The following is a 26,957-nucleotide window of genomic DNA, read 5'->3' as shown; positions in this document are numbered from 1 at the left end:
AGACTGATCTAACAATGCTGAAATTGACCACGTTAGAAACAAATAAAAATCAGGACCTGGAAAAGAAAGAAGGTCGTATAGACGATTTGCTTAGGGTAAGTTGTATAACAGGATGATAAAATTACATGTCTAAAATGGCAAAACTCTGTTGATAAATCTTGTGCCTGTTATTCTCTGTTATCATATCCTAATGGTGTTTGATCACCTTAGTTCCAAATTGTAAGTCTGTGATTTGATTCAACTTGCACACTGATTAAAATAGTCATTTTCTTTGATTCCTAATGGAATGTCTACTTTCCAGATTGACAGAGCAAATATGTTATTGCTCTATAAAAACTTCATTTTTCTCCTTTTCTGATCGTAACTTTTTCAGCAGATTTCTCCTCCTGTTAATATCTCAATCGTTGCCAGATTGTACTATGTGACCCCATTTGTGGTGGAGCTGCATGCCTATGATTTTCTAACACCAACCTATATGCCATGCTGCCTTGCAGGCTTGCACTAGTATCCATTTGTCTGCACCTTTTCACCAGCAGATGTACCGGTCAGACCCCCATGGCCTATTCATCTGGTCTGTGGCCTGATTACTATCCTTCGACTTGTGACTCCTGCACCTCCATTCATCCAAAGGTCATTGGGGAGGGTAGGTTATTTTTGGCAAGGCTCCTATGAAGAACCCTAATGTTCTGTCGTCTACCTCAGGAATGTTTGCAGACACTGAGTGACTACCCAAGGGTTCGTACAAAAGAAGAATAGAAAAGCACTCTTCACTATTGAAGAAACAGTCCCACTCCTAGGACTGTTCAGTGGTATCATTCTCTGAAGTCTGCGTCTTTCTCCTCTTCCTTTGAGAGAATACCAGTTCTTAAAATCTTTGGACTGGGACGTCTGGCTTCATCCGCTGACCTGCCTTAGGTTTAATTATTTTGGTAGACTGGTTGAATCTTTTCAGCACTGTCTCTTACCTCTGTCCACTTCTGTGTAAGACCCAAGGTTAGGCCAGACACTTTGGGAACAGTGATTTCGACAGCATTGGCTCAAATGCCCTTTTCCACTGACTTGGCCTCAGCACAATTTCTTCTAAAACCTCCTTTGTGTAAAATGCCATCAATGCTCATTTCTTTGGAGTTTGTGTGCTGCCACCTCCTCTCTCTAAGTCATAGAAAATATCATGTGGCTAGGGAGAAAGTAAAAGCATCCTTTGCGTACTATCCTCTTGCTCATCCTCTGTATACTGGTTCATGTAGTGGAAGAACACTTTTGCTCCCATTGAGGCTCTTGACTTGCTTAACTTGAATTTCAGGTGCAAAGAACAGGTTTTAAATGCTGATAATTTCCTCTCTCATCATAAGAATGCTGGGCTTTTACCTTCAAAATGCCAATGGCCTTGATATGTCCCAGGAGGGGATATGGTATTCCCTATTCTTCAGGCCGTCTTGCTGAGGAAAGTTTCTCATGCATGGCAGTTTTGTTCAAATCAGCCGAGATTCTTCATGTGTCCCTGCTGTCTGCAAAGTTTAAACATTCTTGCGGAAATCCCACAGCAGCCTTCTGTCACTCTGGAACCGCTTTAGCCCTCTTCAGTGCTACTCAATGAACAGGTGCTGTCTGAGAACTCCAGCAGATTGGCTAGTGTCTCAATGTCTGCACATTCAAGCTCAAAATTCTTATCTGCCCTACTTTTTCTGAGAACCTGGTAGTTCGCACAAAAGAAAAAGGGAGATAGAGGGAAGAAAGGGCATAGGCTCACCCTCCAAATACTTTAGTCAACAACAGATCTCTGGGGAACAGAAATCAAAAGCCTAGCCACTAACTATAGTACCATTCACAACATTCATTGGAGTTGGGCTGGTAGGTATAGTAAATAGAAAAAAGAGAATTGCTCTTTTTCTTGGTGTCCCCTCATTCACCAGGGTTGCCCCATGGTGACATGCTTCATCATAGGGGCCATCCCAGTCCTCTACGGACTGGGGCGTGCTGCGACTGACGAATTACGTAGGAGCACTTATAATTTGACTATGTGTAGTGCGGGTGTAGTGATGGAGTGGTGTAAGTGAATAGTAAAAATACCTGCCTAGTAAGCTTTAAATAACTTTATTCTCGCTTCCAGGTGGTAACATTAAAAATAGGCGTGGAAATATTAGGATACCCAAAAGCAATGTATTTAGGTGTACCTATCAACTCCTGTCAACATGTTTCGTGCGTACCCCAAGCACTTCTTCAGGACTACACAGGGACCAGCTCTGTGTTCGCCACTCCTTAAAAAATGCTGCAACCGAAATTAGTGCATGCATGTAGTACCTACATAATCAATTGAATCACGTGGTTCCTGTAAAACAAAGAACAACTTAAATAGTCAAGGGGTATGACCCCCAGTATATACACACATAAATCACATTTGTTGGATAACACGAGAAAAACGTGATTCCATTTCCTGTGGTCCTCAACAGGACGTTTTCATACATAAAAAACGTGATTGTTTTCATGCATAAAACGTGGTTGTACTCATGCATAAAAAACGTGGTAGGCACCTTGCAGTGAGAATCAGTCACTCATCTCGCATACACACTCGTACATAATTACATACATGTAGTTGGACCTAACTGTGCCCCATGGACTCGAAGGGGTTCAGTATCCCAGCAATCTAAAAGAAATGGAAGTAAAAGGCGGGTAATTCATCTGCTTGTCTCGTTTGTTGAGCTCTACAAGACCGTGTGTCACGCGCTTGTCGATCAGCCTGCAAGCGGGATAGAAAAAGGCACTTCGTCTGCTACATGCCCATGTATCTACACTTACTTGCTCACAGGATACCTCCCTGGTAGTTCGGGCATCTTCAGTGAAACTGAATCCCAACTGTGTTGTTAGAGTGCCATTGGATTGTGAGATAAAAGATTTTGGACACCATGTTGCAAAGATTTTAATTTGGGCAGTTTGATCTTGCGCACCACTAGTGACTACCTAATGTGTCCCAGTAGATTCTGACATTCTGATTAAGCTTAGCTGACACTGTTGCCTACTCTATGGCTACTACTGTTATCTTGAAGAGGTATGCCTGGATGCACTCCATGGAATTTTCCAGAGCTGTCTAGATCCCTCTTATGGATATGCCCTTTGATGGAGAGTGAAAAAGTAGACTCGTACTTTGTGATTCAAAAACATCTGTGCTATGAAGGTCTCCATGTGATAGGCCTTTCCTTCTGAATAATTACTCCTGTCACGATTGTTACTGTGGGGTACTTCACCATGGATCACTGGATGCTCCAGTTCATCCGCAGGGATATTACCTTTCCCTTTTTGAACATTATTCCAGAACATTTACCACCCATCAAGAAGTGCATCCCTTCCCACACCTTGATCTTGGAAGCAGAGCCTGGTGGCTTTACAAAACGGGGTCATAGACTTGGTGTCCATGGAGAAGAAAGGCATGGGTTTTTATTCCCTCCTTCCTGGACCCTAACAAGTATATGGGCCTTGGGCATATTCTGGGCTTGATGTTCTTGAACACTTTTGTCCGCCAAGACAAGTTCAAGATGCGATTCCTGAGACAGGTTCTCCTGCCCTTGAATTTGTAGGATTGTGTGGTGTTAATCTCCAGGATACCCATTTCCATCTTCTACTATTCCAGGCACTACCGATTTGTGGTAATTCTTTTTGTGCTTACTACCACACCGTAGGTCTTCACAAAAGGGTTTGCTGTGGTGGCATCCTCCCTCAGATCGCCAGGACCCTATTTGAATCTGTACTTGGATGAGTCACTCTTGAAGGCAGATTTCTCCAGTATTGGGGTGTCTTTCATAGATTCACATGCCTGAATCATTCCCCGTCGTCGGATTGAGAGTCCCACGGTACATACAATAGCAATAACATGCACCTAATAACCAAAAAACCTTGGTAATAAACAACAAGGAAGTAAGTAGCCCTAAGCTACAAGAGCAAAAAGGTCCACACTCATGACTATCATAGTAATTTTGTATAGTCAAAACTGCAGCCAATCAGGTGACAGCACCCACCAGAATGTTCTCCCCAGAGGCTCAGGGTCTCAGATTTTCTACTGCACGTTGTGTCAAGGGAGTCTCCCTGAGCTCTGCTCAGTACTTCACTTTTCTGACTGGATTTCTTCATCCAAGATGTCATCTACTAAAAAATCTCTCTTCAGGCCTTGTGAATCTTGTGGGAAGCTCCTGCTTTTTAAAAAAGATCCCCCTCAATAAGTGCATCTACTGCCTTTATCCTGATCATGAGGTGAGAGAGTGTAAAATCTGCAGAACCTTCCCTCAGAAGACCCTCAGAGACAGGGACGGATGCCTTCTTCTGTGGTTACAGAAGATTAAAGACCAGGACAATCCCTTAACTGAAGTGGGAAGTGTGGCTTCAGGGTCATCTGTATCCTCAAGAAAGAGGATGGCTGAGGAAGATCTATTTTCCACTGGGGCTAAGGTGTTGAGGAAAGCTCAGCCTTCCAAGGGCTCTGGCTTGCTTCTGCAAAAAAGGCTTCTCCACCTTCTGGATCATCATCTGTATCGCCCCGTAAAAGGACTGGAAAGTCTTTGGCATCTAAGAGGCTTCCTGAGAAGGTTTTATCTCAGAATAAGTCTACGCCATCGACTGAGTCGTTGTTGCTCCCTCGTCGTCTATTTTAATAGTGTACGCCACTTCAACGTCGACAGTCACCTTCTCATCACCTAAGCCTAAGAGGATAATGTCGTCCGCCTCTCCACCGTCGAAGCTGGTCTCTGTTGTGGTAAGACCTATTTCGTTGATGAAGATAATGCCGTCCATCATCGATGCTCCGTCGTCGATAACTAAGGGAGGTAAGATTCAGTTGAGTGCTCAGTCGACGAAGACTGGCTCGATGTCGACGACCCCACCGTCTACGAAGACTACCCCGTCGACAAGTGCTCCGTCGATGAAGACTCGTCGTCGACGACCCCACCCATCGACGAATACTGCCTCGTCGTCGACCGCTTCATCGTCGACGAAGAATGCCTCATTGTCAAACGTAGTCGACGAAGGGTACACCATCACTTACGTCAACTTTCGTCAACACCATCTCCTTCGTCTGCACCATCGACGACAAAACAGTCGACGCCACTTTTATCAACCTGTACTGAACTACAAGTATGGTCTTCCACCCCATCAACAGCCTCTTTTGCCCAACCCATTACGACACCTTCTCTGCTTGAGAGACGTGGCTCGTCATTACAAGCTCTATCACCGCTTAAATTGCCTAACCAATTGCTGGATTCCGATGATGATAAGCAATCTGATGTAGACAGGTTCTGCACTGCTACAAGTCCATCTGAATTGCTTATTAAATATCAAGTGGAAGATCCAGATGAGGAACAGTTCTCTGAATCTGTATGTCAAGCTCTTGCCATGGTGCCCTCAGCACAAATGCCTTTGGCCCTTCTTAATAATTTACAGTACATGTTAGACGATTACTATCGTCGTTTCCCTCCATCGGAGTCGGCGGGAACTCTCCCATCTACTCCCATGCCTCAGGCCTCTGCATCCACTTTGAAATCTCCAAGACCACCTTCTCCAGCACCATCTCATCATTCTCAAGAAGCGAACACCCCGGATGAGGATAGAGAGGAAGGAGAGGTGGATGACAAATCTAGTCTGTAGGAGTGGGATAACTACCAAATTCAGACACTAAAACCTTTTGCTCCAGCTACGGCTAATTCGCCTCTAGTAGACATCGGAGGCTTCCATCTCCTGATGGAAAGAGCTACTAAAAGGTTCCTAATCCCAATGGAAACAAAGAAAGATGAGTGCTTTCTTTATGATTTTAAAGATCAGCCGCAAAGGCAAGTCAAAACTATTCCCATCATTGACTTCATATGGAAGGAAGGTTTAAAAATTATGGCGACACCAAATTCCCTTCCGGCTGTATTGCCCCGGTTAAACAAAAAGTACAAGGCACTGGACAACTCTCCTGCATGTTTAATAGGACAACCTGAGGCTGATTCGGTCGTTGCTCAAGTGGTGCAAAGACGGGCCAGGAACCCCTCTTCACCTATTTCGGTCCACCTGATAGAGATGGCAGGCGTTTGGATTTCATCGGATGAGGGTCTCCACGATGGCAGCAACCACTCTACGAGCCGCGAACTCCCTATCGATATTAGGGAGATACGACGGGCAAATGTGGTCCGACATCTCCCCTACGTTGAGATGTTATCAGAACCTGCGAGATCTGAGGCAAGGCAGATATTGCGAGTGGGTGAACTTGCTTCAGCAGAAATGATCAATGCAGCAGTAGACGTGGCGTCTACAGGGTTCAGACAGCTAGCGGGTGCAGCTGTGTTGAGGAGACCGGGATGGCTGAAGTCCACATCGTTTCACCAAGAGGTCCAGACCAAAATAATTGACATGCCTTTTGATGGCGAGTTTCTTTTTGGCCAGCATGTTGACGAGGCCCTACAGGCTATCAAAAAGGACACTGAAACGGCGAGATCTTTGGGTAGCCTGCAGTTTCGCAAGTCGTCCTTTCGAGGGGCTAAAGGGTGTGGATCCTTTTCCAACCGAGGAAATTACAATCCGCAGAAGTCTTATCAAACCTCTCAATCCAACCAGAGGTATCAGCCCTACAAAGAACAGTCTTACGGACAGCGGGGTAATTCTTACACGCAGTCCAGAAGGAAGTCCTCCTACTGTGGAAGAGATTCCAATAAAAACAGTGAGACATGCCACCTGCCACCATCTCTACCCTCCCCCCCAGTCAAAGGTGGAGGAAAAATATGCTGATTATACTCGAACTGTTCCGCAATTACTACAGACAAGTGGGTCCTGGATATAGTGGCCAGAGGACACAATTTAGAATTTGTCAAAATTCCCCCAAGTTCTCTTCCCAGGGGCCCACCTCCAGCTCATATCAAGGAGTTTTTCACCCAAATACAATTTACGATACAGAAGGGAGCGATCGAAAAAGTTCCTTACTTGCAAAAGGGAACAGGTTTTTACTCAAGATTTTTCCTCATAAGGAAAAAATCGGGGGAATGCCGTCCCATCCTCGACCCTCGCGCCCTCATCAAATACTTAAAGAAGTTGACCTTCCGAATGTTAATACTTCAAGAAATCCTCCAGCTTCTTTCAATGGTAGATCACATGGCCACCCTCTACCTTCAAGATGCTTATTTTCATCTGCCGATCCTCCCCAGACACAGAAAATTCTTACGATTCAGAGAGGCTGGAAGGGATTTTCAGTTCAAAGTTCTCCCCTTTGGACTTCGTTCAGCGCCCCATGTTTTCACGAAGGTTATAGCTCCGGTGGCAGCACATCTCCGCTTAGAGGGCATTCAAATCTTCCCATACTTGGACGATTGCCTTATCAAGGCCAGTTCTTTTACAAGAGCAAGCGCACATGTTCAAAGATGCCGGTCTCTATTCCAGTCTCTAGTTCTCACCATCAACTTCGAAAAATCCCATCTCATTCCGTCTCAAAGAAATTCATTCTTGGGAGCCACACTGGATACTCATCTCACTCAGGCTTTTGTCTCAAAAGAAAGGCTACACAAAATCTGCAAGATGGCTCGCCTATTGCAAGAAAAAGAGTAAGTTTCAGTTCGAATGTTCAAATCTTTCCTAGGGATGATCTCATTCTGCATCCCTCTAATTCCCAACTGTCGTCTCAGAATGAGACCTTTACAAGAGGAACTCAACCTCCAATGGTTGCAGGTTTCGGAGTCGTTCGACGACATCATTCGTATAACTCCTCGTATGAGCGAAGTCTTTCACTGGTGGACTCAGATAAAACATTTTCAAGAGGGATGTGCATTCTTGACGGAGGTACCAAATTTTACCATCACCACGGATGCTTCCCTCGAAAAATGGGGAGCACACCTTCAGGGAATTACTGTCAACGGAAAGTGGAATGTGCAACAAAGGAAGTGGCACATCAACCTCCTGGAGCTACCAGCCATATTCTTGGCCTTGAAATCCTTTCGAACAGTCATCCAAGGGTCCTCGGTACTAATTCGGACAGACAATACAACAAGTATGCATTATTTAAACAAACAAGGCGGTACAAATTTGGCCCTTCTCTCCCAGCAAGCCCAGGAGATTTGGGATTGGGCTCTGGGTCACAAGATCAATCTTTCACAGGTCCATGTTCCAGGCATTTCCAATGTCCTAGCGGATTCTCTCAGAAGATCTGCAATATCCAATCACGAATGGGAGATCCACCAACCGATGTTGGACCGAGTCTTTCGGGAGTGGGGTCACCCCGATCTGGACCGGTTTACAACAATTCAGAACCGCAAATGCCCACACTCTGCTTCCCCACAAAAACTCATGCTGGGATGCGCTTTCGATGAACTGGTCTCAAATATATGCATACGCCTTTCCTCCAATTCCGTTGGTTCCTAGAGTCCTCAGCAAATTAATAAGACAGCTGTGTTGCCTCATCCTCATTGCTCCCAGATGGCCTTGCCAATACTGGTTCACCGAACTTCTTCTCCTTTCGGAGTGCGATCCCATTGAGTTTCCACCAATACCGAACCTTCTAACCATTCAGGGGGGTCAAATCTGTCATCCGGACCCAGCCTCCTTGAGGTTAGCAGGTTGGCTCCTCAACACCTTAAGTTCGCACACTTCGATATCCCTGCAGATTGCCAAGAAGTTTTAGCCAACGCTAGAGCACCTGCCACGATTAAGACATACAAGCTCAAATGGAAGAGATTCTGCGCCTGATGTCACTCTGCCAATTTACATCCAATTCATGCCAAGCCAGAACAGACCTTACCGTTCTTTCTTCATTTGGCTACATCTGGTTTATCTCCTTCCACGTTGAAAGTATTCTTGTCAGCTATATCGAGGTTCCATCAGGATGGCTCTAACTCTCTCTATTCTACTAGTTATTCAGCAATTTTTTAAAGGACTCTTTCGAATGTTTCCTCCTATTCGACGTCCACTTCCATCCTGGCATTTGAATGTGGTACTCGCTCAGCTCATGCGTCACCCCTTTGAGCCTATTCATAAGGTGGATCTTAAGTTCCTTTCGTGGAAGGTTTCTCTGCTTTTGGCGCTGACATCAGCAAGAAGGGTCAGCGAAATTCAGGCATTCACGATTAAGTCACCTTTTCTACAATTCATGTCAAATTCAGTGGTGCTTCCTACTAATCCAAGCTTCATGCCTAAGGTTCCTTCAGACTTTCACCTTAATGAACCAGTAATTCTGAAGACATTTTATCCAAATCCTCAAACAGTGGCAAAAAGAGCTTTGCATTCCGTTGACATCAGGAGATGTCTCAGGTTCTATCTGCAATGAACTGCAACAGTTCGGATAACAGATCAACTATCTGTAGCAAATGGAAGGCTACGTCAAGGTTATGCTGTGTCCAAACAGACTATAGCTCGTTGGATGTCCTCGACGATTAGTCTGTGTCATCAATAGGCGGGAAGGCCTCTGTGCTCCATGCCGAGAGCACATTCTACAAGAGCTGTCTCCTCTTCCACCGCTCTCTTTGCTGGTGTGCCTCTTCATCAGATCTGCAGAGCGGCAACCTGGTCCAGCAGGCACACGTTTACCAAACATTACTGTTTGGACACTGCAAGTGATGCAGATACGTCAGTGGGACGAGCAGTTCTCAATCTTTTCAAATAAGGTGAGCCTCTGTTGCTCCAGTATTGGAACTTTCATAGATTCCCATGCTTTGTATCATTCCCCGTCGTCGGAATGGGAGCCTCGGTAGTATCACAATCATAGAAACAAAAGAGAAACCTAGGCCTAGGCCTCATCTCATTTTGTATCCTATCACTCTCTTTGTGTAAAAGAGACCAAACTTTGGCCAGGACCAATCAGAGCAGCCTCACCCCTTAGAACCTTCCTGAGAGAGCTCAGGGCCTCAGATTTTTCTACTGCACATTGTGCTAGGGAGTCTCAACTGAGCTCTGCTCAGTTTTCTCATTCTTTCAAGTTATTTCTACAAAATTTCTACTTCAATCAAGACATGTCTGACAAGGAGAAGGCGGCCTTATTCAGGTCCTGTGCCTCTTGTGGGGAAAAACGACTTTTTGTGGAAGATAAGCATGAAAACTGTATATATTGCTTATACCCGGACCACAAGGCCACTGACTGCAAGATTTGTAGAACCTTCTCTACAAAAACACTTCGGGACAGAGAGGGCCGGCCATTGACCTGGCTTCAAAAAATGAAGACTCGGAAGGAGGTGCTTTCATCAGATGAAGAGGATTCAACATCTATGGCTTCCTCTCACAGATCCAAGAAGAGGGGTAGGCCACCTCCTTCAGCCGAGCCCCCTATCAAGGCCCCTCATAAGATCTCTGACAGGGCTAGTTCCATTAAATCTCCTCACAGAAGTGAAAAGGAGAGGCAGGGACAGGCTGCAGGATTAGTTACAGCCACTAAGGACAAAAAGGAGGTTGCGATCACTTCTCCTCCGTCCAAAAAGGAAAAGACTGGTGAAAAATACTCTACAGTCATTCCAGGGACCGTTCCGGAGAAAAAACAGCGTCCGTCGACGACAAAAACATCAGGTATGTCGACGAAGAGTGCTTCTATGAAAATTCCCGCTGTTTCCTTGGCCCCGTCGACTGGATCGTCGTCGGTGGCGGTTTCGACGTCTACGACTTAATCGTCGTTTAAAGTACCAGGTTTGTCGACTATGACTTCTTCCTCGTCGACGCTAATGAAGATCTCCGGTAAGGTACTGTCGATGGCCTCGTCGTCGACCAAGACTACGTCGTCAACAACTACGTCGACGACGACGCTTATGGTGATGACGACGAGTTCGTCGACGATAATGCCTTCGACGTCCAAGGCTCTGTCGACGAGGTCCACTGTACCGTCGACGATTCCATCGAGGATAGCGTCGACGACTAGCGCACCGTCAACGACGGCTCCGTCGACGAGGTCGTCGACGGGTCAAAAATAGCATTTTCCTATTCAAAACCTGAAGATTACACCTGAAATGACGTCTCCAAGACTGGTTTCAACGCTTCCACCTACACTGCTTCTGGATGACGAGTTGGATGAGGAAGAGGATGATGGAGGCCAATATGGGGATGCCTACAGTCTCTCAGATTTACATGTCAAATTGCAAGAGACTGACACGGAGGAATATTATGAGCAGGCATATGATCAAGAGGCTCATCGCTATGTCCCTCAGGAGCGACGTCCACCTGGTTTAGGACAGGACATGGTGGCCATGCCGGCCTCTCTAATCTCTGATCTACAGATGATGCTACAAGACTATAGAACCAGGTTTTCTTTTGAACCTTTATTGCAGCCTGCGCAACCTCCGCCTCAGGTGTTGCCGCAAGCGCAACCAGTGGTCGTGCAGCCTCCTTCGCAAGCGGTGCCTCTCACGCCAGTGGTCATACCAACCGTCCTTTCCCGGACATCGGATCCCGAGCCCGCCAATACCATTCAGCAGGATTCCTCTTCTGATGATGAAGTACAGGTGGATCCTTTGACTGATCCTTTGACTGATCCATTGCAGGACCCAGACTTGGATCCCGGTGACAGTGGACTACAAGATCCAGACGCCACTGGTCGAGATACTTCTATTTCCCCTCCAGTCGATATAGAGGGATTCCGTAACCTCCTGGTGAGAGCGTCAAAGAGGTTTGGACTACCAATTACAAGGGAAGAGTCTGAATGTTTCCTGTATGACTTCAAAGAACAATACAAAAGATCAGTCAAATCCATTCCCATAATTGAGCATGTGTGGGATGAAGGGATAAAGATCATGCAAAATCCAGCCACTGTTATCCCAGTTCTTCCTAGGCTGGAAAAGAAATATATGGCTCCAGAGGGCAGTCCAGCTTGTCTTCTTGGTCAGACGAAGCCTGATTCGGTGATCTCCCAGGCTGCTCAAAGCAAATCCAAAAACCCATCAGCGCCTTTGACTACGCCTCCGGACAAGGACGGTAGGCGCCTAGATAACGTGGGAAAGAGGTTTTCTTCCATGGCCAGCTTGCTTGTTCGAGCAGCAAATGCTCTCGCCATTCTAGGCAGATACGACCGCCAGATGTGGTGTGACATGGAGCCATTTGTGTAACAACTGCCAGACTCCGCGAAGGAAGAGGCTAGGAGAGTCCTTATGGAGGGAGAAAAATCTTCCTCCGAAGTAATTGACTGTGCAATGGATATTGCTTCCACAGCTTTTCGTGCCTTAGCAGGTCAGCAGTACTACGTCGTCAGGGCTGGCTGAGAGCCACCTGTTTTCGTCAGGAGGTCCAAAATCAGATCCTGGACCTCCCATTTGATGGGGATATGCTTTTTGGTAAGCATGTTGATGATGCCCTGCAAAGTATAAAGAAAGACACGGACACGGCGAAGTCATTGGGATCTCTGAACTATCGTAAGGTCCCATTTAGAGGTGCACGAGGCAGAGGCATCTCTTCTTATAGAGGAAACACCCAGCAGAGATATTACTCACAGTCTTCGCAGTCTTACAAGACTCAAAATTCAAATCAACGGCAGGGACAATCGGCGTCTTTCTCTCGCCAGCCTCAGCGAGGGCGTCAGAACCGCCAAGGACGTGACAATGCCAGAAGGAAATAGCGGCCTCCTGGCTCTACCTACTGTTCCTTCCCACCCAGTAACATCGGTGGGGGGCAGGATATCCTTTTGTCTGAACTGCTGGAGGTGTATAACATCGGACCAGTGGGTCCTGAATATTGTTCAGAGTGGCCATACGTTGGAATTCCAAGATCTTCCTCCAACAAGAGCTCTGGGCGCCAACCGCACAAAACATCTGAGTCTGCTCCATCTCGAAGCCCACCAATTGTTCATCAAGGGGGCAATAGAACCGGTACCTCTCTCTCAGAGGGGCAGAGGTTTTTATTCCAGGTTCTTCCTGGTTTGGAAGACAGCAGAGACTTGGCGTCCCATACTAGACCTACGAGAGCTCAACACTTATCTCACCAAACTCTTTCAGGATGGTCACTCTCCAAGATATTCTTCCTCTTTTGAACCGAGGCGATTTTTGGGCGTCTCTGGATTTAGAAGATGAGTATTTCCACATAACAATACACCCAGCTCACAGACAATATCTACGCTTTACAGTGGGCAAGAGCCATTTCCAATTCAAGCTGCTTCCGTTTGGCCTTCGGTCTGCACCACGGGTCTTCACCAAAGTTTTAGCACCAGTAGCAACATTCCTACGAAAACAATCCCTGGAAGTTTTCCCTTACTTGGACGACTGGCTCGTCAAGGCTCCATCTTTCAAGGAAACTTCTCAAGCCGTTTCAACGTGTATCCAATTGTTCAATCACCTGGGCCTTCTGCTAAACAAACACAAGTCAGTTCTGCAGCCCTCAAGATCCACAAGGTTCCTTGGGGCCATTTTGGACACGACGCAATGCACAGCTCGTCCTTCGGAGGAACGTCAACAAAAGTTGATCGTCTCGGCTCGCCAGGTGCTCAACAAGAAATGCCTATTATTTAAAAACAAGGGGTGGTGATGGACAGAGTTTCTGAATTAAGCAGAATACTCTCACCCAGTCAAGAGATCAGGGCTAGATCCAACACTGTTTTTTAGCTCACTGCACCATCCCAGCTCAGAACCTGTCTATATGCAAATTAGTCTGTTCCTGTCCCAGTGCATGATGGGAACAGGGCAAACCAAACTACCAAGCCAATTCTTACACTGGGAAGGAAACAAGCTACCGGGGACCGGTTTCTGGCATTTCAGCCGTCGCCCTTTTCTGAATCAACAAGAAATGCCTTTCAGTCCGACAATACAAGTCCCTGCTCTGGTCGATGTCATCCTGCATACCATTAATACCGCATTGCAGGTTGCGAATGCGTCCTCTGCAAGAAGAGCTAGACAAGCAATGGTGCCAGGCAGAGGGATCATTCAACGATAAGGTGTTTGTGACGCCACAAATAAGAACAGCATGGGAGTGGTGGCTAGTGAAAGACAATATCGCGGAGGGTCTGACATTCAGGATTTCACCATCCCCCCTGATTATGACTACAGATGCCTCTTTGGAAGGCTGGGGAGCAGTGCTCCGAGAGCTTCAAGTCAGCGGACACTAGAGTCCAGAGCAGTGCCATTGCCATATAAATTTTTTGGAGCCAACGGCCATTCGGTTGGCTTTGCAGGCTTTCCTTCCCAGAGTTCAAAATCAAACCGTGCTGGTCCGGATGGACAATATGACGGCCATGCACTACATCAACAATCAAGGAGGAACAAAGTCACAAACTCTGTCCAAAGAGGCTCAGAGAATCTGGGATTATGCGATTCTGCACGGGATCAATTTGAAGGCCGAACACCTGGCAGGTTCTCTCAATGTCACAGCGGATGCCCTGGGTCGCCAGACAGAGGCGAATCACAAATGGGAATTGAATCAGTCCATTCTGGAGAGTGTGTTCTCGGTCTGGGGGACACCGACCATCGACCTCTTTGCCTCTCTGATGAACGCCAAATACCGGTTCTACGCAAGCAAAGTTCACCATCAGGGATCTCTGGGGAACGCTCTTTTGATTGCCTGGTACGGCGCGTTCTTTTACGCTTTTCCGCCAATTCCCCATATCCCACGAATACTCAGGAAGATGAAGGCGGAAGCTTGCAAGATGATTCTCATTGCACCGGCGTGGCCCCGGCAATTCTGGTACACAGAACTCCTTCTACTCTCCCAGGATCATCCAATTCGCTTGAGAGCAATTCCATCCCTATTATCAAAGAATCAGGGGCAGGTGTTCCATCCGGATCCGAAATCGCTGCACTTGACACCGTGGCTCCTGAATACAGAGAGTTCCGTCATCTGAATCTCCCCAAGGAGTTTAGAGAAGTGTTATCCCAGGCTCGGGCACCAAGCACTAATAAAACTTACAAGGCGAAATGGAAGAGGTTCTGCCTGTGGTGTCAAAGACAAGGTCTCCATCCTTACAAATCTCTGCCGCATCAACTTTTGCCATATATACTATCATTGGCTAAGTCTGGCTTGGCGCATTCGTCAGTGAAGGGACATCTTGCAGCCATATCGAGGTTTCGGCGCAGTTCTTCAGGCACGTCCTTATGGTCCTCTAGGATTGTTAAACAATTCTTGAAAGGCTTGTTTCGGATGTATCCTCCTGTTCGCCCTCCTCCGCGAGTTTGGCAGCTCAATCTTGTCCTGGCTCAACTCATGAAAGCTTTGTTTGAGCCGGTGCACAAGGCGGACTTGAAATTCCTGTCTTGGAAACTTGCCCTCCTCTTAGCTCTAACATCAGTGAGAAGAGTTAGTGAGCTTCAAACCCTATCCATAGTGCATCCATTCCTTCAATTAAAAAAGGATGTGCTTATTCTTCGCACCAATCCGAAATTTATTCCGAAGGTGCCGCCTGAGTTCCACTTGAATGAACCTTTGATTTTAAAGTCTTTCTTTCCGCGCCCTTCTACGCCTGCGGAACGCACATTACATTCTTTGGACGTTCAAAGATGCTTGAAATTCTACTTAGAACGCACATGACCCTTTCGAAAATCATCCCAATTGTTTGTGTCCTACAGCGCACCACGGAAGGGGTTTCCTTTGGCAAAGAGTGGCATTTCCTGCTGGATCTCAAGTGCGATTCAGTTCTGTCATCGGGAGGCGGGCAAGCCACTGGACAGAAAGGTCCGTGCACGTTCCACAAGGTCTGTGGCATAGTCTGTGGCTCTTTTCTCTGGAGTCGCCATTAAGGACATATGCAGGGCAGCAACGTGGAGCAGTATTCATACCTTCACGAAACACTACTGACTGAAATCTGCAGGACGAGACGACAAGGCTGTTAGCCAGGCAGTTCTGCAGAATCTTTTTCATTGAGAGGTGAGCTTTCCCTACAGTCCCTCCTTCCTGGTGAGCACATTTTGTTTCTTGTTTTTGCTATGCTATAAGTATTGCTATGTGGTTATGTGATACCATGTATCTACAAAATGTGTCTTGGTAATTTACTGCTAGTTACTCTGATACAAAGCATGGGAATCTATGAAAGTTCCAATACTGGGGCAAGAAAACAAGTTACTTACCTGTAACTTTGGTTCCCCAGTATTGGTAACTTTCATAGATTCTCTTGCGCCCACCCTCCTCCCCTGGGAGAGCTCGGTCTTTTTACAGAGTTAGTGGCGGTTTGCACAACGGCTACGAAAATCTGAGGCTCTGAGCTCTCTCAGGAAGGTTCTATGGGGTGAGGCTGCTCTGATTGGTCCTGGCAAAAGTTTGGTCTCTTTTACACAGAGAGTGATAGGATACAAAATGATATGAGGCCTAGGCTTATGTTTCTCTTTTTGTTTCTATGGTTGTGATACTTCCGAGGCTCCCATTCTGACGACTGGGAATGATACAAAGCATGGGAATCTATGAAAGTTACCAATACTGGGGAACCAAAGTTACAGGTAAGTAACTTGTTTTCTTCTCGCTCCTCCACTATGCTCTTTTTAGACGTTTATTCTTACATTGTGTTCTTTCTTGCCCAGTATGCATTTGTAAGAACTATTGTATTTATATACGTTTGAAGATTCTGCTCATGCTGCATTGAGATGCATATTTACATATATACTGTGATAAAAAAGAGCGTCTAACGAGCATTATGGTTTGTACTGCTATCTACTCTGATTCAGGCATGTTATTCTATGAAAGACACCCCAATACTGGAGAAGAACAATAGTTACTTACATGTAATCTGTGGTTCTCCCGGATTGGTGCCATTTATAGATTCACATGCAACCCGCCCACCTACCCGCAGAGGCTCTTTGGCTATGATGTTTAGCTTCACTCCTGTGCGAGAAAGTCTGAGCCTCTGGGTTAACATTCTGGTGGGTGCTGTCGCCTTTTTGGCTGTAGTATGGACTATACAAAATGACTATGATAGTCATGAGTGTGGAAGTTTTTGCTCTTGTAGCTTAGGGCTACTTTACTTCCTGGTGGTTTATTACCAAGTTTTTAGGTCTCCGGCATTAACCGCGCGAAGCGCGGTCTCGCCAGAGACCTATCGTGAGCGACTGTGCCTCCCAGGAGAGGGGACAGGAGCTGGCCACGCGCAGGGAATTGAGCGGGCCACGCGAACGCGCTGCTGTGGCCAGCTCCTGTCTCCTCTCCTGGAAAGCTCCAAGACCCACGCATGCGCACACACAGACACACACACGAGCGCCATGCACGCACGCACATACATACAGACACCCCCCCCCCTCAACGCATACACACACGCGGCACACACACACACGAGTGCACCGAGCCCCCCCCCCTCCGTCGCACACATACATACACACACGAGCACACACACACACACACACACACGAGTGCACCTAGCTACCACCCCCCATCCCCCCCCCCCAGGCTTTTTCAACTTACCGGGCGAATCTCGGGGGACTCCGCTCTCCGCAGGCACCGGGCATGTGCAACACTTGCGCAACCTCCTTCTGGCGGCCCCGGGGCTCTCCACTGCTCACAGGAGCCCCAGGCCGCGAGACGCTTTCACTCAGTCTGCCTCCTCTTCAGGTCCGGACGCGGCCCCGCCCCCGTCACAGGCGACCTTGCCTGACTTCCGGTGAGGCTGCGCATCTTTCGCGGCGCTTCACCGCTCCTCCCCTCCCTCCCACCCACCACCACCACCACCACCACCACCACAGAGTGTGTCTCGTTCTCGTTGCTTTAGCGGACGCGCAGCCAATGCTTGTTACTCTCTTTTGTAGGACTGGACCTATCCAATGAGAAGAGAAATGCAGGTGCGCTTCATTTTAACATTGTATTGAAGTTGAAACTTACAGTACATCTGCCCAATGTTCACTATAGTGTGTTAGTGGTTCCAACTCCTCACTCTATTACTAGACTTCAAATTAAACAAGTGGTGTGTAGCAGTAATGTACATAGGTGAGGACAGCAGCCCTTCTGTCCCACACTTGCAAGTGTGCCTGTCTTCCAGGGCAAACAGTAGACAACCATATCCGACAGATACTAGAACGGAAAGTGAGGAGGAAGAGAGAGTCCACAAACATATATATTCTAAAACGTGATTAAAATACAACACGTGGGGCACATGCGAGCAGCTGTGCTTTCAGAAACGTTTTATCAGTAAGTAGAAAAAAAGAAGACGGGACAAAATGCAACTGAGAAAGAAGCGAGGCAAAATGTGGCATACTGATTACATTTAGGCTTCCCCAAAAATGGTTGGAGTGGCATGGTAGCAGATTTAAAAGTGGAATTAATGCCTGCAAAGAAGGAATGGTGTGCTGTTCACTGCAGAACAAATCTACACGTTGAGACATCGTCACATTTTGACATGTTCTACTTCAATTTGGAAAAGACGTGCATTGTCACAAAATGTGTTCGTTGTACCATCATCTTTCTCTTCTCTAACTCTGCCCAATGTACACAGGGCTTTCATTTCTTGGGCAAGAGCCACTAGACAATACGAGCTGAAGAGTGGGCAGGAGATTGGCTCTGCTTGCAGCAGGGAGTGCATTTGGAATCATTGCGCTTTAGCAATATATTCCAAACCTTTTTGATATCCTGTAGTCATCATGTACTTAGGGAAGAAGGTAGGACGCTTACTAGGAGAAGAAAGTATTCTACATCTATTTTGGGATTACAGACAACCTAAAAAAGTGATCATAAATCACTCTCCAGATTAAAAAAAATAAATACAAATATCTAAGTGCTTGTGGGCGCTCCATCTCTCCACAGTTAATTTACTCCCTTATCTCCGATCCTTAGTTTATGTTCTCATTGAACCTACTTGGATTTCTTTTACTCCCCAGGATATATAGAGGTTAATCTGGGACCTGTAAATTTGCTTTGAGATAGCTGCCGAAACTTGGCATCAATGGCATTAGGATAAAAAGGACAAATATTTTTTCCTCATGTTTTTTTTTGCTTTAATCAAGGCATACGTGTGTGGTAAATAGTGGCATGGAATATATGACTGCTTCCTGGAACAATAGTTTAATGTTAATGTTATGAGCACTCAGCTCACAATTGATTGGGTAGCCTTAATTCTATTTGTAATTGATACTCTGTTTATTTTGTGGGTTGACATGCATCTGCAATAAGTATATTTCCACGTTTATTTAACTTTACATTGCAAACATAAACACTTCTATAGCAATATGAACCTCGTTAGAAAATATCGTCTGCTTCTTTTATCTCCTCCAGCTCATTCTGCACAACTCTTCACACAGCAATAAATATTTACAGTATTGAGAGTCATCAAAAGACTTAGGGGCCGATCAGGATAGCGGTTTTTCCGCATCCTCGGGGCCGGCGGAAGCCACCGCCGGCCCCGAGGATGCGGAAAAACCGCAGCGGACTGACCAAGGACCCACCGCCACATTAGGATGGCTGGTGGGTCCTGGTTTCCGTCCGCAGCTTTTCCGCCGCGGTTGGCTTACAACCGCGGCGGAAAAGCTCTAATATGGTGACGGTGTCTCTCAGACACCGTCCACCATATTAGGATGGGCAGTGAATTATGCTTTTCCGCGGCGCGTTTCCCGCCGTGGAAAAGCATACGGAACTTCACTGCGGGGGCCCGTTGCGGGCCCCCTAGGTGAAGGGGGGGGTGGGGGGTGCACATGGGGGGTACCTATGGTACCCCCCTGCATTTGCATGCAGAAAGCGGCAGGCACCGCACGGTGCCTGCCTCTTTCTGCATGCAAAAGCAATGCGTGCATTTTTAACATTGCCGCGGGTGCAGCTTGAAGCTGCACCCGCCGCAATGTTAAAAATAGAGGATGTGACCGCCAGGGTGGCGGTCACATCCTAATTGCACAGGAGGGAACTCCGCATGCCCATGCGGAGGTTCCCTCCTGCTCTGGGGTCGCGGACGGACGCAAGTCCGTCCGCGATCCTGATCGGCCCCTTAATGTCCGCTTTTTCCTCAAAATGTTGTGTGCTTGTATTTAGGCATAACAATCTGTAAAACTGAAAACTGTGAGCCACCGCTGTAAATTGCATAGCGGTGCAACGCCAACATGTAGCATTTATATTTGCTTATTGTTGGTTGTTGACTACCAGGTAGATTGCTAGCCAGAAGCTGAAATAAGACTCCTAAAAGTCACAACCCATCTATCACCATGCCCTGCTTCCATAACAACTGCCTGTAAAACTCAGATGTCTAATGATCACTAGTGCGAACCTAGCTCCTAGTTAGTGCCAGCACTGGAAGACATGCTGCTGGGGATAACACCTGTAGAATATTTCACTTTCCTGGGCTGCAGGCTGAGTATGTAGACATAATGATTCTAGTCTACGATGCTGCAAGTTCTGGATCTAAATGAGGCGCAGCGGGCTTCATTCATGTCGGGTGCATTTTATAGATCCCTCTTTGGGAAGAGGTCCATGTCTGACATGACACACACACACACACACACTACACACACATACACGCACAACACACAACCACACGCACAGCACACAACCACACACACACAACCACACAACAACAAGCACAACCACAGACACACAACCACACCCCACCACATCAGTGCACACTTTCACCAGACACAAACACCATTAGTCATCAGAATACGCTTTCACCGGGCACAAACACCACCAGTGCATGCTTTCACCAGGCACACACCACCAGACGTCATTGCACACTTTCACCAGTCATCCACACACCACTAGCCGTCAGTGCATGCTTTCACCAGGCACACACCACCAGCTGTCAGTGCACGCTTGCACCAGGCACACACACCACCAGCCAGCAGTGCACACTTCCACCAGGCACACACCACCAGCCATCAGTGCACAATTTCTACAGGCACACACACCACTAGCCATCACTGCACACATCAATTGTTAACGCATCCACAATTAACTATTGGAGCAATCGCAGTATGGTGCACTTTACATTTAAACATATTCATCTAAAGTGCAGCATGCCACCATTGCTACAAAAATAAATACACTTTTTTTTGGCCTACAATTTATTGACTTTTGTTGCAATTAGTGTTGCAATATTTAGCAATGCCAAAAGCTCAAACTTAATTACTGGGAGACCTATTGCATTGCAAATGCTTGTTTGGTTACTATGTGCATGTTATTGCTATTTTATGTACCGTGGGACTCCCACTTCGACGACTGGGAATGATTCAGGCATGTGAATCTATGAAAAACACCAATACTGGAGAACCTCAGTTTACAGGTAAGTAACTATTCTTCTTAGTGGTTACTATGAACTATTTGGCGTTTAGCATGACTGTCTACATCGCCTATGTTCTCTTCCTAAACCAGCAGAATACCCACCTCACCATTACTCATAGGGTGGCCTTGATTGGAGAGATCCTGGACACTACCTCCATGAGGGCTTTTTCTTTGCCTCAGACAAATGGTATATGATTCTGATTATTCCAGCACCAGTAACAATTTTAGTTCTGAAGGTTATAAGTCTTTTGGGCTTGATAGCGTTGTGAATCTTTCTTGTAACCAGTGACAAATAAGTTCCCTCCAGAGATGCTTCAGGCGGCCGTGTTTCCAGCATCAATGCAGCAGCCTCTCTGCCCGTTTAGAGATCTTCTGCTTTGTCCTTGCAGACCCACCTTACTGTTATGTATCCCTTCTGTCCTTTGTAATCTCAAACAAAAGGCAGACCATCTTTTTGGGCTGGGGCGCTCCTCTAAAAGAGATGACGGTATATAGCTTTTGGTACCTGTCAGAACAGTGAATGTATCAGAGTGACTGCTTAGTTGATCAATTGACTAGTGGACCTTGTTGTGTAGGTTCTTTTGTTTTTGATTGTATGTGGTATTTATAAACATTCCTGCACTTGAGATTCGTGACGCAAAAGTAGACTACTCCACATAGGAGACTAGAACAGCCAATAATAATGGAGGACATGGAAAGAAAACTCAGTCCTAGTGATTACAGGTTAAAATGAAGTTATCCTCTTCCTTGTTCCACGGCCCACCAAATTGGTTCCGGGAATCTGCAGGACCCAGCTGGCACAAGGAATGCAAGGTTTGCTGTGGGTCATGGAACTGAAATTTCATGACCAAAAGGCAAGGTGAGAAATAATGGATAGCCTTGTGAATGAGCAACATTAATTTAAATAGCACAGGCTATTTAACAGGGAACCAACTTGAGGTTTCTAAGGATTGGAGTTATACAGCTCCTTTGTTGGCTTCTGGATAGAAGCCTCACCCCTCTTTTTGAACTAGCTGAGGACGTCTGATTTCCTTATCGTGAAGTTCCAGGTAGGTCAAGTTCCCATTGTCCAGAGGGGACTGGATCAAGGCCATGAATACATTATGGTGGTAATCTGAGGCAGTAAATGAAAGGAATTTGCTCAGTCTCTTGATATACCAATAACGGGCTGACCACTTTCGAAGTTTGAATTCCCGGGACAGATTGTAATCTATGTAGAATCTGAATAGTTTGTAGCATGTGTACCCATAGATAAACATGCTCTGCATGCTTCTGTAATCTAGTGTTGTTACAAGTTGTGACTCTAAACTCCTTTGTAGACATGCACAAGGACACAGACTCTACCCCGAATTGTGGGTCCCCTCCACCCCGCCCACCCCCATTGGGATTGGACGTACTATTGCCTGTTCTGGGGCAGGCATAGTCTTGGAGGGGACCTTTGGGCCAGCCATTGAGGATTTGATTCCAGGTATAGAAGAACTCCATACTAGAGCAGTGACCACTTTTGGACAGTGCTTCAAGAGGCATCAAAGCAGTTTTTGTTAATAGTTTGGATAGGGTATTATGGAGAACACCCTTCCAGTTCTACCCTAAATTTAACTCAAGATTCCCTTTTTCTGACCAGTATTGTGTGTGCAACTTCTGCTTATCTCCTGAGCACAAGTAGTCGATCCGTTTGACATAATAAGCGTTCAGGTACAAAACTACCATCAGGCGCTAATTTGAAAGTTACTGGACACACCACGAGGGCAGCATGGGGTGCATGTGAAACTTAGGACCTATTTGCCATTGATGACATTATCGGCACTAAGGGAGAGCAGTTAATGTCTACAGAAATCCAGATGGAACTGAGGGGGAGGTGCAAAGCCCAGTGGTTGTGTTCTCTAATGCCTCTAAGGCAGAAGAACAGGAGGAACTCTCATTAAACCATGGCACAAGGCCTCCAGACAAAAAAACTCTCCTAGAGCCTCCATTCCACTAGTCTCTCTAGTCTCTCTTGTGATGACCCCTTGAGAGACTGACTTAAGTGCTCTCTCTTTGAGCTGAGCACTGCTCCTGAGGAAGTCAGACGTTGAGTTCTGCAGTGAGCCATAAGACATCGACATCTACACTGAATATGGTCCCGACACAGTCCCCTGTTGCTTTAGAGCTTCCTTCGGTGTTCAGTTTTTTTTTTTTAAACTCTGTTTATTAACAATAAAATAAACATGAACAAACAAGGCAATAAAAGGCAATACTGCTGGGTGCATGCTCTAAGGGAGGGAAAAAGTGTGTTACAATTTAATACAAATCGTCAATGTCAAAAGAGAAGAGGGGTAGCAGGGGGCAAACAGATTCACAATACCTTCAACCCCCTACCCCCCATCCCAAATGTAAGGGCAGAATCCACCCCACAGCGAACACAACACCCAGATCAAAATGCAAAATGATACGTTTCCTTGAAACAAAATGAAACACATCCAAACCCCCCAACAAATCCCAGGAACACATCCCCCCACCCTGCACCCCTGCGTTAGACTCAAAAGCCACCCCAACTTGCAGTGTGCCTGTCGCCCTAACATTAAACTAATCTACCAGAAGAAACCCTGGAGGAGGGAGAGTTCCATCCCACTCGCCACCTCTGGGTACTACACCAGAAGTATTGCAAGTACAAAAGTCATCAAACCACAGCTGCCAGTTCTGTGTACTGTCCGGGAACCGGTAACCACTCCTCATTCTTGTTCCAACGGGCCACCCTGAGCACCTCCAGATTGTTCCGAGCGATCTCGCTGCGTAGGCAATGTATCAAGTCAGCCACTCACACTCTCGGGGTGATCAAAGAAGAACGTCCGATCGTTGTGTTCAACACGAAGCCAAGATGGATAAAGCATTGCGTATTTCATACCCATGTCTCTCAGTCACCGCTTCACCCCCTGGAACCCCATCCTTTGTTTCTGAACGGACTGCGTGAAATCAGGGTAGAAGCTCACCGTGGTGTTTTCAAACTTAGTAGGGCCACCCGCCCGTGATGCCTGCAGGATAGCGTCTCTGTCTCTAAAATTAAAAATTCTGGCGATTATAGGCCGTGGAGGGGCACCCGGTTTCAGCTTCTCACCCGACACTCTGTGCGCACGTTCCACCGCGAAAAAGTTGCTCAGGCCTTCGGGGCGTGGTGATTCAAGATGAGGTCTTCCACGATGAGATCTGTGGTCAACTCGACCGATTTCTCAGGGACCCCGATGATATGCACGTTGTTGCGTCTTGCCCGACTTTCAAAATCCTCCAGCCGGCGAGCAAAGAGATCGTTAGAGGACCGTAATTGCGAACCTCCGTTTGCAAATCGGACACATCGGTCGTGAGACTGGAGGTCTTCAAATCCAGGGATTTGACCTTTTCGTTCGTCTTCGATAAGTCTGCCCTGATCAGGTAGACATCGATCGCCACCGAGTCGAGCTTTAGGGCCAACGCCTCATACTGTTGGCCTATGGAGGTCTTCATGCTAGCAATGGCGCCCATGACATCACGTAGGGTTAAATCATCCACTGCAGCAGAGCCATCACCCGCCTCTTCCAGAGACCTACTCGTACCACCGGGGGACCCTTTAGCGTGGGTATAGCGATCCATAATGTGTGGATGGTACCCCCTCGGTGAGTGGTTTTGGTCTTCCGCTTCTCGCTGTCGGGTTTGCCCGCCATGTTAGATGTTGCGCCCCAGAGGGGCCTTTGGGACCTGGTAAAAATGACTCCTCACAATTCAACATCAGGGAAGTCTGAGTATGAGTCTCGGCAGAAGATCATATGACCAGGAACTCTCGACCCCTGCACCCGGTGAAGTTGCGGGGTCCGGATCGCAGACTGCCAGAGTTGAGCGGAGATAGGCTGAGGTGGAAAAATCAGGAACAAAACCGAAAGTAGACTCAGGGGCGTTAAGCCGATTCCCGCAGGTCATTGTTGTTCAACTACCACCTGGGCACCACAATGGCTAGAGTCCCAGGCTGTTCCATGGAGCAGGCCACAAAAGTTCAAAGTAGCGTAATTTCGGTTCCTGGGGTCCAAATCGATTTCTGAAAACAGCTATTATATCAGCTGGGTTGCGTCTTCAATAACCCGTCGTCGTAGTCTGGATAAGATGCAGGATATATGCGGGAGGTGGCGAGGGTCTTGGGAGCCCTGTGCTCACGCGACCATCTTGGTTGCGTGCGAAGCTCCTCCGGTGTTCAGTTTTAAACATTGGAAAATGTTACGCTCTCCAGCATAGGCTGATGCTTTAGCCCTTGTTCCCCTCCAAATGCAGGAGAAATTTCTCCTGCAGTCTACCCTGGATGGGTTTGGTGTTTAGTGGGCTTTCTGCCCCCACTATCCCCTCGAGATACACTGCAAAAAAAAGTGGATTGGCCTGCCCAACGTCTTGTGCTCACACCTCACAATGGGTCCAAGTGGAGTTTCTCCCCATCTGTTCCCAGTGCGGGTAAAAACCACTAAACCTCGAAGGCAAAATTGATCCAGAGAGGAAAAATAAAGAGGGTGTGGGAGGACCTGAATATCTGGCATTGCCACCTTCCCAGATTAAGGCCAACCTTCTTTCAAACTCATCCTGGTGGGAGCGGGGGTGCTTAAATGTGGGGTTTACAACAATTCTACTCTCTGGTAAGGAGGGGAGTCCCACTAGACAACCGGATAAATTTTTTGTTTTAGGAAATAACTATTGGTGTGGACAGGCTGCCCTACACTGTGTCCTATATTGCTCCCTTTGGTGGTAGCTGCCTGAATATTGCAGTATGATAGGGTGGCTAGTTAGGCATGCGCAGGTGAGGAGGGGGAATGTCTTGAGTCACATATGTGGTAGTGTAGCTATGGCCCGATTGTGTTTGCCCGTTGTAAGTCGCCTGGCATCTGGCCCCTCTGAGAGTTAACCTGAGTTGCCGCAGTGGTTGTGTGTGCCCTAGGAGAACTGGTAGTTGCCCCAGTATTGGAACTTTCATAGATTCCCATGCTTCGTATCATTCCCCGTCGTCGGACTGGGAGTCTCGGTAATAAAAAATATCATAGTAGTAGGTACAAAAGAAAAGGAAAGGCCTAGGCCTCATTCCCTTTTGTAACATATCAGCCTCTTTTTGTAAAAGAGACCAAACTCTAGGTGTCAGCCAATCAGAAGAGCCTCACCCTTAGAACCTTCCTGAAGGAACCTCAGAGCCTCAGATTTTCTACTGCACATTGTGCTAGGGAGTCTCCATTGAGCTCTGCTCTATTTCTACTCTTTAAAACTCATTTCTACAGTTATTTCTTCAGACTTTTCTTCAGATTCTTCAGGAAAACTCTTTCTTCATCAAAATGTCTGAGGTTGAGAAGAAAAAAGCCCTTTTTAAGCCCTGTTCCACCTGTGGGAAGAAAAGGCTGTTTGTGGAAGACAAACACAAGGATTGCATTTACTGCCTGTATCCTGATCACAAGGCAGAGGACTGTCGGATTTGCCGCACTCTCTCCACCAAAACCTTGAGAGATCGTGCTGGAAGACTTCTTACATGGTTGCAGAGGCAGAAGGAAAGGAAACATGGAGTTTCCAGTGATGAGGAGGAATCGGTGTCCTGCGCTTCTTCTAGAAGGTCAGTGAAAAGGGGTAGAGGTTCCCCATCTTCCTCTACTGGGCGCCCCTCTAAGGCTTCAAAGAAGACCCCCAGGGAGTCTGATGGCCGGGGTTCAGGAGGTTCCCCCCACAACAGTGGGTCGGGCAAAGCAGAACTGGTTTCGCCTCCTAAGGGTGAGAAGACAGACCCAGCCTTCAAGAGACCCTCATCACACTCTTCAGAGAGGAGTTCCAAGTCCTCTACGAAGAAGACTTCGTCGACGGTGGCTCCGTCGACGACGAAAATGAAGCCCAAGATCCAATTGGCTCCCTCGACGGGCTCGTCG

At 47.0% G+C, this 26,957-nt stretch overlaps 1 protein-coding gene across 7 annotated transcripts in view; it reads left to right on the top strand.

Annotated features, from left to right (window-relative positions):
• The window catches only part of TLK1 (tousled like kinase 1), an 877,117-nt gene that overhangs the window by 433,660 nt on the left and 416,500 nt on the right, over positions 1-26,957 (top strand). For all 7 annotated transcript variants that reach the window (XM_086956115.1, XM_086956118.1, XM_086956116.1 and 4 more), the window contains one exon: positions 3-95. In XM_086956115.1, the coding sequence (XP_086812241.1) occupies positions 3-95 (93 nt within the window). The remainder of the gene's footprint in view (positions 1-2; positions 96-26,957) is intronic.

This window comes from Lissotriton vulgaris, chromosome 2_1 (genome assembly GCF_964263255.1).
Source record: "Lissotriton vulgaris chromosome 2_1, aLisVul1.2, whole genome shotgun sequence".
In the NCBI taxonomy this organism is placed as follows: Eukaryota; Metazoa; Chordata; class Amphibia; order Caudata; family Salamandridae; genus Lissotriton; species Lissotriton vulgaris.
This window is presented reverse-complemented; position numbering and strand designations above follow the sequence as displayed.